This window comes from Belonocnema kinseyi, chromosome 3 (assembly GCF_010883055.1).
Source record: "Belonocnema kinseyi isolate 2016_QV_RU_SX_M_011 chromosome 3, B_treatae_v1, whole genome shotgun sequence".
NCBI lineage: Eukaryota > Metazoa > Arthropoda > Insecta > Hymenoptera > Cynipidae > Belonocnema > Belonocnema kinseyi.
Window position 1 is genome coordinate 2,295,255 of NC_046659.1, and position 11,567 is coordinate 2,306,821.

Here is an 11,567-nt window from a genome sequence, read left to right on the forward strand (position 1 = left end):
ATACATATATGGCACACCAACCACTAAGTTTATCAAAGGGTGTACCAAGTAAACTTTTTGTGTATTCTGATCTGTGCGAACCACGTATCACTGGAAATGTAAAAACGACACTCTTAAAAGTCGTACCGGTGGATACGAAAAATTATATTTTTGGTTCAACACAAGTGACAAATTTTTCAACACCTCATTATATTGCTATTCTTAATACTTCATTCCGTACAATCGAAATAGATATAAGGGGACATTTAGGAATTGCTGTACCATTCGAGCTTGGTACGTCAACCGTAACACTTAATTTCAAACGGATTGCGTAAACATGAGCCAATACACAGATTACTATACATCTCAAGTCGGAGGTGGAGGCATTTCCAAAATTTACATTGGTTCTCCGTATCAGAGAGGACACGGTATAGGTACTTTTCTCGGTGGCCTGTTTCGACGATCTTTACCATTGAAAAAGGCTGTGATAAACATGACTCAATGAGGCTGGAAAGGAATTGAAAATACGAACAATGGAAAAAGTGGAAAGCCTGATGAACGGATCGGGATATAGATTCAGCGGGAAGAGTAATAATCTTCAGTCGTTCGGCGTTCACAGCGTGTTGAACATCGCGGGAAAATCTCGTAGAAGAAATAAAAAGGGTGGAAAAATCAGAAACAACAGGAAGAAGAAAACGGTAGTCAAGAGAAAGAAAAGTAAAAATTCTAGAAGAAGAGCACGTCCAAAAAGTGCAAAAAGGTCAGTAATTGACATTTTTGGAAATAAGTAAAAATGTCATTTTTACACTCACACTCGTGCGAGTGCAAGAAACCGGAATTAGATCTCTTTTCACTACCTCCAACACAAACGTACATAGAGGGCTCTCAATGGGTGCACTATAAGCCAGTTTCATCTCTCCCAGATGACTCGCCCATCGAGTTTGTAAATCCAGGTCAAGGAGATGAGTACATTGATCTTGCACATACACTTCTAAGTGTAAGAGTCAAATTAATAACTCCTAAAAAAACTGCAGAAAATACTTCGAGTGTAGAATCCGTTGGTCCTGTCAACAATTTACTGCATTCCATGTTTAAACAGTTGGATGTTTACTTTAATCAGAAGCCTGTCTCGCCACCAAATATTCACAACGCAGAACCTGGGCCTCGTCGATCGACGACTTATATTGGGTGAAGGAGGAAAAATCGATCTGATTGGCCATCTACACAGTGATGTTTTTAATCAGGATAAATTTCTCTTGAATGATGTTGAACTTTGAGTTTGACTGGTGCGTTCTAAGGATGCTTTTTGTCTTATGAACCCTACGAATCGGGCTTATCTTCATATTGAAGAAGTATCTCTTCTTATTCAGCATGCAAAAATCAGCCGTGGGATTCGGCTTACACACGCAAAAGCTCTTTCTAAAGGTACGGCCGAGTACCCACTTACCAGAGTAGAGGTTAAAACACTCACAATTCATTCTGGTGTTCTAAGTGAATCTCTCGATAATGTTATACTCGGTCAACTACCTAAAAGGAACATTATTGGATTTGTCGAAAATGACGCATTCAACAATCATCGTAGTAAAAATCCCTTTAACTTTAGACACTTTAATATCAACCATTTCTCTCTGTACGTAGATGATATGCAAATTCCAACAAAGCCTTTGCAACCAGATTTCTCAACAGGAAAGCTATACATTGATGCTTATCAAACTATGTTTTCCGGAACGGGGATGTATTTAATGAACGAGGGAAATAATATTGATCGTTTTGATTACGCAAATGGATACTGCCTCTTTGCATTTGATCTTACTCTTGATCTTTCTACAAATTGTCAATCACACAGGAATCTCGTTAAACATAGCAGCCTTCGCATTGAGTTTCGTGTAGAAGAAACACTACAACAAACTATTAATTGTATAGTCTATGCAGAATACGACAATGTCTTGGAAATTGAAGCGTCCAGGCAGGTTATAGTAGATTACAGCGGTTAAACCCTGCACAGATCTGCATAAACCTGTTTGACAGAACCGGTTTTCAATATAAGTTGAATATGGAGGGGGAAAATGACGAATGTGTACCCGAGTATATAAGACGCTCTCCCCTCTACTCTTGAATGTAAAACAATGGACTATATAATCGACATACAAGGCTTTCGAGATATAGATGACCAGTTTATACCAAAGGAAGTGGCGGTTGTTGCTGCTGATCATAAATACATAGCCTATTGGATTGTTGGACCGCCATATCTCTTCTCTGAATTTCCTGCATGTTGAAAGTCACAACACAAATGGCTAACCTGTCACTATCATGGAATTGAATGGTTCGATGGAGATATCCCACTGAGGTTTTTATATTCAAACCTTCGAGAAGTTGCCAAAACTGCATCACATATTTACACACGTTCTCGGAAAAAAGCCTCGCTATTACAGAAAAACACTAGCAGACAAATCATCAATTTGGAAGACGTAAACTGCCCAGCCTTCAAAAGACTCGATGACAGGAGAGATTTCTGCTTTCTCCATGGAGTTAGAAAGTAAGAAATGTTCAGATGTGCCCTCAACAATGCTATGAAACTGCGCCATTGGCTTCGAAAACAACGACAGGAAGAAATTCTTTGTAAACTGTCAAACAGAAAGTCTATGTACGGAAAAAAGATAATTGCTAGGAATTCAGTTCCAGATGGTGCTGAGGTCAAAACTGAATCTTTAGATAAGACAACTGATTCTATGTCTTGTCCTTACGAGATTGTTAATATTAAATATGAACAGTCTGGAGATAATGCAGGTAATTCAGATTTTACAAGCACCCACGATTGGTGTATACCCGGTAGATCAAATTCCCAAAACCTGGACAAGACCGGCTGCAATAGTAGTAAACACTGATGACCACACTCAGCCTGGTTCCCACTGTATCGGAATCCATATCGACGGAACCGGAAGAGGAACCTACTTTGACAGTTACGGGGTACCGCCTCTTATTCCTTAACATCTTCATCGTCTACATAGAAACTCCAGCCTCTACAGATAGAACACTAAACAATTGCAGAGTACCTCTTCAGATGTATGCGGTCAGTTTTGTGTAATGTTTCTTCATCATATGTGTAATGGTGATACTTTACGTCATTTCATTGATATTTTCACGGACAATCTATTAGATAATGATCGCATTGTGGTCAACTTTCACAACAGACTTTTAGACAAATATAAACTCAAAATGGCTAGAGATCTGGATTCTAAACAAGGCGGTAGATGTGTTTGCTCTCTACGAAATAAAAATCGCTTTAATTCGTGTGTACAATCATGTTCGTCGAAACTCGCTACTTTGTACCTTTTGTAAATATCATGTATATATGTATATTGTATAGGTTTTTTTTCTTCTTCTCTCATGTTGAATAGTCTCGCCACCTTACAAATGTACTCTTATTTCTAGAATAGAATTAAGAATTTAGATGTATTTTTTTACTACGTTTCTCAGGCACCTATATTTATATTGCTAGAATTAGGAAACTATATGCAATTTTTTTTAGAAAATATCAATAAAAATATATGTAATCAAGAAAATAATGGTTTAATTAATTCACCTGACCTTTAACTATTTATTTTTTAAAAGTGCATTAAAGAATATTTTAATAAATAATTTTTATAATTAAAATTTCTTACTTCAAAACATTAGATTAGATATAAGACGCTCTACTTATTTTCTAATTCTCACTCTCTAACCCCATAATTCCACAGTCTCCATCCTCCACTCCAAATTCCCCATAGTACAATCACCCCCCTCTCCAAATTCCCCATAGTACAGACCCCTCCCCCTTTCCCCACTCCAAATTCCCCATAGTATAGACCACCCCCACTCCAAATTCCCCATAGTACATGTTCCTCCCCCTACCCCCACTCCAAATTCCCGATTGTGGTCCGATTCTACTTACACTATATAATTTTAATAGACAAGTTTGGAATGTAATATAAAATTTGGTATAATTATAAGTTTAATTTTTTTTCTGGGATTGAAAATTATTTGAAAACCAATTGTCATGACGAATAATATCAATTAAGTTAATTTCAAAATAATTTTGCCTATACTTGTGATGATAAAAGTTGCTGTAGAGACTACCAGCGCCATCTGCGCTCCACGCTAGTGAACTAACGCTAACGTACAGTCGCTGCAGGGGGCTGGTTATTTCCAAAAGATGGTAGTTAGCGCCATCAATTAATTTTCGTAGAACAACGATCCCTGCACTCATTTTATTCATTCATTTTATTTAAAAAGACTTGACTTTTTTCCGTGAACCTAATTTTTTTTTAAATTTAAATTCTATCGAAACTTTCGGTGTGAGTAAGTGAAATTACTGGACAAAATGAATTTAGCGGATTGCAGAAAACTCATTCACATTATGGAGAAATCATATGAGGAAATAGCAAGAGGTAAATCGAACATTGATATAAATATCGAAAATGAAAAGTGGTCTAAATTGGGGGTATCAAATATATGCCTTCCGAATAAAGTTTTAAAAATAAAGAAGGATACTTTATCAGTGAGTGAAAAGAATAAAATAATATCAACTGTGAGCATTTTAAAAAGTGTGAATTTGAAACTGAAGCGACTTCAAAAGAAAGTTAAAGGCAATTCAAATGAAAAGAAAAATTTATAGAATGGGAAGATTTGGAATCAGCTTTCGAAAATAGAATAAGAACGAAATCAGTTGTATATTTAATGCACAATGATTTAAATGATTTTTTTGAAGATGCAAAGTCATTAGTTATTCTTCGCGTCAAAAATAGTTTAGAAAAGGATGGTAATTTAAAAGTGAATGTCTTTCTTGCTGCTAAATTGACCCCCTTAGAAAACGGGGGTTTATTTGAGAAAATCGAATTTTTTAATACGAAAAATGACATTATTTTACCTTCAAAAGATCTTACAGGATGGTTTAATGATGAAGTGATGGCTCAGCTCTAAGAAAAAGATGAAGAAATTCAACAACGAAAATCAAACTGGAAATTGAAGGAAATTATAAACTTGCTTATAAGTACTAATAGGTATGCACCATTTCATGCAGGCCTATCAACTTTTATTCCTTTGTCGGATTTTATTAGAAATAAGAAAGCTGTTTTAAATATTACCGCAGCGCTGTATCCTACGAAAAAAATCCAACTTTAATACGCTCTTATCCCCATTTCAGTCAAACAAATTTGAAATATGATGGAATAGACTTCCCAATCACATTAAACGATGTCCCCAAATTTGAAACAATGAACAGATTAAGGATAAATATTCATGGCATAGAGCAAGGCGAAAACAAAAATAAGAAAGAAATTGTACCTATATATATGAGGGAACAAAATTTTGAAATACCCGCAATTCATTTGCTTTTGACTGAAAAAAATGAAGATATGTATGATGATTATGATTATGATGATGATCCAATTCTAGAAAAGGATAAAAATTCTCATAGTGTTTTTCACTTTTCATTTATTCGTAACTTATCGTGTTTAGTAAAATCACAATTTTCAAAAGCGTCTAATCGAATATTTCTTTCTGACCGGTGCCTATTTCATTTCAGGTATGAAAACGCATTCGAAAAGCATAACATTGACTGTACGAATTTAAATAATAAAGAGTGATTATACACAGAAAAAATGAAAACATTTTGAAATTTAAAAATTTTAGATTTAAAGATAAAGTTCCTTTTGTAATTTTTGTTGATACTGAAAGTTTATTAGGGCCATTCAATGATAATTCAAATTCTAATACTCAAGCATATTTAAAATATACTTCCCACAGTGTTGCGTCCTATTTAAAATGTGATTATGATGAGTCTTTTTCTAAATTTGAAAGTTACAAAGGAAAAGACTGTATTGCATCGTTCAAGAAAAATTGCATGAAATATCTAATTTCATAGATTCCGTTATAAAAAATATTGTACCTATGAAACCTATGAAACCTCTTACTTTAGAGCAAGAACTATAATTTATAATAGCCAAAATATTTCATATTTGCGAAAAACCTTTCAACGAGGATGATATAAAACATCGCGATCATAATCAGATTTCAGGAGTTTTTAGGGGTGCAGCGCATCAAGGGTGTAATTTAAATTATCAGATTACGCACGTAATACCAGTAGTATTTCACAATTCATTAGGCCATAACGCACATTTTTTGTATCAAAGATTTAGCCACTACTTTTGATGGAAGAAATGTTTGTCTTAGATTTATTGATTCTTTTAGATTTATGCCGAGTAGCCTAGATAAATTAGCATCTTATTTAGGAAATCATAAGAATAAAATCATTGAAAAAGGTATTCAAGGTGCTGTATCACAATGCTCTAATATATATGCGAAAGCAAATAATAGGTTTATGGGGGCGGATTTTGATGAAAAAATTGAAGAATCATATTTAATGTATTTTGATGTTAATAATTTATATGGTGCTGCAATGAGTGAATTTTTACCATGTTCTCATTTTAAATGGTTCACTGATGTTAAAGGACTTGACGTATTTAAAATATCTGATAGTTCATCCATAGGCCCCATTCCAGATTGTAAAATACCAAAGTTATTAACTCATTTAATACCTAGAAGAAATTATATAATTCATTATAAAAATTTGAAACATTACTTGAAATTAGGAACGAAATTAATTAAAATGCACAGAATATTGCGATTCAATCAAGAACTATGGTTAAAGAAATATATTGATTTAAACACGGAGCATAGAACAAAATCGGTTAATCACTTTGAACAAATGTTTTATGAATTGATGAACAATGCGGTTTTTGGTAAAACTACGGAGAATGTTAGAAATCATAATTACGTCCGAATTTTAACGAAATGGGGAGACAGATATGGAGCGAAAGCTCTAATTGCAAAACCAAATTTTCATATGTAGGGTTTACCATTCTAGATATTATATAAAAAAAAATTTTAAGAACAAGCCATGATCCAGCAAACCATGGTCCCGCCAATTCGATGCTCAAATACGTTCGACTTGGAGTGACTTGGAGTGAACCGACGTCCCCCACCAGACTTACTGCATTGGCGCGTATGGAAGGGGAAGTTACCTGCAGCACTCGATCCAAGATTTCTGAATGGTCGGGTGCCCTAGGGTGCCGAATCTGATTGGTTGACTTTTTTTTTACTTGCGTCTGGCAGGACCATGCTTTGTTGGATCATGGAACAATCCAAACTCCTATACACTGATACAGATAGTTTAATTTACCATGTACAAACAGTACAACAGTACAAAATTTCTATAAGTATATTAAACGAGTTCAAAACTATTTGATACCTCTGATTATCCTGAAAATAATATTTATGGAATCATATTAGAAAATAAGAAAAAATTAAGTCTAATAAAAGATGAAAATAATGGTAAAATAATGACAGAATTTATCGGGCTGCGTCCAAAACTATATGTATTCAAAGTGATGGTTGATAAGAAAGAGAAAAAAAGGCTAATGCTTCTACATTAAGATCAATTACATTTAATGACTTTAAGACGTCATTCTTTGTTTTTAAAATTTTAGTCAAAACACATCATTTAATTCGAAGTAGAAAACACGAAGTTTATACTATAAGACAGAAGAAACGAGCTCTGATTAGGCAGGCTAATAAGAGGATGATACTTCCAAATAGTACTAATACGTTGCCTTGGGGTTACAAAAAATTATAAACTAAAAGATTTTTTTAAATAATATAAATAATCATTTCTAAAGGGTTCTGAAGTTGTAAACTCTGCAAATTTAGAATATTCAAGCTCTAGTAAATCAAGCCATCCAGCGTTTTCAAAAAATCAGCTCCTACTAGAATCCATGGAAACATAATTTTTCATCAAACTTGTAAGGGCCACATTTTTGTTTTTATCAATCTCAACGGCAATTGAGCTCATATTTTACCTCTTCAAATAAGTTACATATTTCATTATTCGCTAGAACTGTATTAGTAGCTGGATTTCTGTTAGCTTTAGTTAATCTTCCTTGAATATGAAGTGAACTTCTGCTTGGCAGCACACAACGATCTTGATTTTGCACAGCAATTCGAATTTCATCACTGTTGTTAAAGGTTGAGGAGGCGTAGGGTTGATGTGCATGCACTTCACGATGGGCAATAGACACATCAAAAATGATGGGTGATTCAATATTTGAAATTTCCCCTTCCATGACAAACAATCCAACGTTGATATATAGAAATACAGATGCAAGTACAGAAAACCTTTAATCTGCTTATTCTCTTCTTTTTGCGGGAGATGTGACTTTTAGACCTTGACCCGCTAGGAACTTCACGTTCTGAGGTGTTAACTTCCTGACGATAGGTGTGTGATTGAACATTTTGTGGAATTTTACCCCAGTTTTATAGCTGTAACCAAGTTTTCTATTATTAAAAATAATGCCCATTACCTAGAGAACTTTATATGCAATCGAATCGTTATGACTTCACGTCGAAAATTCACTGAATGCCCTTCTTGATCAACTATTCACAGCTATATATGATCTATTGTCCTGGCGGTGACTGGCAGGTAAATGACGTGTCAAGGAACTTCAACGATCTTATATCCTAGAGGCACAGCAGGAAAAAATTCATGAATAGTATGCATTTTTTCACCATTTATGTAGGCTCCTGTCGTTATATTACATTCAATTCTCAGACAATTTATTTTAATTATCGAAACTGGTAAATCTGACTCATGAAGTTTATTAGGTTCCAGTGTTCCGTGTGTAAACCCCAACAAACGTGCAATTGAATCTGTATGTTCAAAATTTATCTCGCGATTACAATTAATTTCACTGCATAATGTATTATTACTTGGATTAATGGAAATTTTAATCCCCGATTTTCCTAAAATTAGTTGCAAATATTTATTTATATCTTCTATTTCATAACTACCTGTAGGAATTGTATTTATTTCATTAAAAAAAAAATTATTTTGCCCAAAGTCTACATTTGCAATTGAATTAAAGGTTAGAAATTCTACAAGACCCAGAGTGTAATTTTTTTGGGGTGAAAGTTCTATGGGTGGAGAATATTGACTTTCAAGAATCGGTGACCTCCCAAACAACGTCAGAGTATATGAATCGTCTATGATGATGGTGAAAACTTTACTGAGTATAAATAATTATTGTACACCTTTATATAGATTAAATATGCTACGAATTTTCAATTGGCCACATAAAAATTTGAGACATAAATGCCCACAAACATATGTACTGTAAGCCTGATACATTTCATGATTATATTTTATGCTACCAACGCCGAGATACTGAATGAGATCCGAAGGAGGCCTTAGGTTGCCGAAACTATCAAAATAAATAACTTTATCACCGGATTTTTTATATGCAACCCAGTGTGAACCTTTTCCATCCTTATCGTCAATATTTATAATAGCCTTTTCATGTTTATAAGGACCCCATTTAGACATTTCATTGTTCATAAAAACTCCACGAAAATATGAAATTTTCATAGATTTTTCATATTTAAGTAAATCAATATCGGTTAATGCTCGGTGTGGTAGCTTCACTTTCAGTTTTTTGACTTACATTGAGGTCCTAATCCTTTTCCGCGCGGTTTTAGATGCAATCCTAACCCCTGTTTGTATGGCTTTAAGTAAAGACCCTTTCCTACGGCAATCGATTCCATTTTTTTATTATGACGTTTATTTTCTTCTAGTTGTCGTTTTGCAGCATTTGTATCATTTACAGCTGTTGCTGTCCCCGCAGCTCCAAGAGATAGCGCTCCAGTAGCACTTAGACAAGCAAAGATGGGTATAAGAAAGGGTAGAACCACTCATTTTTTTGGAAATGCTAAAATTCGAGGTTTCTTTACATTTCTTTTTCCACAATTCTTTTTTACAGCTGCACGTGCTCCTCTGAGAGCAGATTTAATGACAGTTTGAGCATCATTACTTGGTATCATTGCTTTTCCCGCTGCTGTAACTATTTTTTTGAGTGTTATAGTAGACCTTTTATTTTTGAGATCCATACCAAATTTTGATTTAATTTTCATTGCATTAGTTATTCCCCAAGTAGCGGCCTTTTCACCCAAGCTTGCGTCCTAAGCAAAGACACGTTTCCAAGCTTTTTCAACTGGTACACTATCAGCTGAGTTTCAAGCCTCTATGTTTTCTCTATTTTGTGAGTAGGCTATATCATGCTCCTTACAAGCAGCGTCAAGAGGATTGATTCGTTTTGCGCAATTCGTTTCGCCAATTTCGTGCCTGGTCCACGGTACTGGTATCCAGGAGGATGTAACACTACAGGAGATTATTGATGATTTTATTCAGCAGACCTCTACCACGTCTTGCTTCTTTCAAAGTTCGTTTACGGCTGACAACTTTTTTACCTGTGTGCACGATCATATCTGTTTGACAAAAAGACTAAGACTGAGTAGATTGGTCTTTATAAGCCGAGTATTTATAGTTTTTCCTCAGTAGTCAAAAAGATGTAGTTCGAGACACAATCTCGACACTCTTATGCAGAAATGTGATAGAAAGAGTGAAAAGCGGCACGGAAATTTGGTTCCAAATAGTGTACGAGCTATTTTCTCTGGCCCATAAAATTGTGGAAAACCAATGCTGCACTTGCTCTTTTAACACATTCAAATGGATTGCGATTTAAAAATGTTAACGTTTATTCAAAATCATTAAAGCAACCAAAATATAAATTTTTAGAAAGCGTTCTCGAATCCGTCAATGGTGTAATTTATTTTCCTTTTAAGGAACACTCACAAGTAATAATTCAAGTGAAGCACGATTAAATTCAATTATTTTATTTGATAATGTAGCTTGTGAAAAGCAAGATAACATAAAGGCATATTTTTAAATGGGCAGACATAGAGGTGTTGATTGCTTCTACTTATGACAAACGTATGCACGTATACCTCAGCATCTTATACGTGATAATGTCAATTTCTTGGTATTATTTAAGCAGGATGAAATTAATTTAAAGCATATATATATATATATATATATATATAGTGATCATGTAAATACCGATGTGCATTTTGCAAAATTTAAGGAATTGTGCACAGCCTGCTGGAATGATAAATATAGATTTATAATTATTGATAAAGACAGTGAAAGAAATGATGGCAGACACAGAAAAGGATTTGATTGTTCTATAAATTCAGGCGATTAAATAAAAAGGATAACTTTTTGAATATACTTGCAGTATCTTTTTAGACTTTGCTCCAACAACATGTCTTCACGCATTGGAAATTTGAATGAGCAAAAGGATATTCTACATGAAATTGCTAAAGCAAGCGAAGCGATTAGTAAGAAACATAAACTAATAAAAATTGTTAGGAAGACAGTTGAACAAACTTTAAGTGATACATTTAAACCTCTAGTGACTCCAATTCAAAAATTAGTTGATGGATTTGAAACTGCTAAACAAATTAATTCTACTAAAATTGAGGCTAAAAAGGAACCTGAGGATAATTTTGAAGAAAATGAAACTTTTGAAAACTTTGAAGACAGTGACGTATCTGGAGAAAAAGATGATAAAAATGACATGTAATTTTAGACAGCTTCTCAAGATAAAGATAATGATGGTGACGATACCAGAAAAATGACTCCTTTACAAGATAATATAGTA

At 34.2% G+C, this 11,567-nt stretch overlaps 1 protein-coding gene across 1 annotated transcript; it reads left to right on the forward strand.

The window, feature by feature from the left end:
* Window positions 1-1,292: 1,292 nt before the first annotated feature.
* On the forward strand, window positions 1,293-1,973 carry LOC117168947 (uncharacterized protein F54H12.2-like). Its single transcript, XM_033354939.1, has one exon. The coding sequence runs from the start codon at window positions 1,293-1,295 to the stop codon at window positions 1,971-1,973; it is 681 nt and encodes a 226-aa protein (XP_033210830.1).
* The last annotated feature ends 9,594 nt before the right edge of the window (window positions 1,974-11,567 follow it).

Coding starts and splice junctions, on each gene's coding strand:
- LOC117168947 (XM_033354939.1), top strand. CDS start 1,293: ATGAACCCTACGAATCGGGCTTATCTTCATATTGAAGAAGTATCTCTT.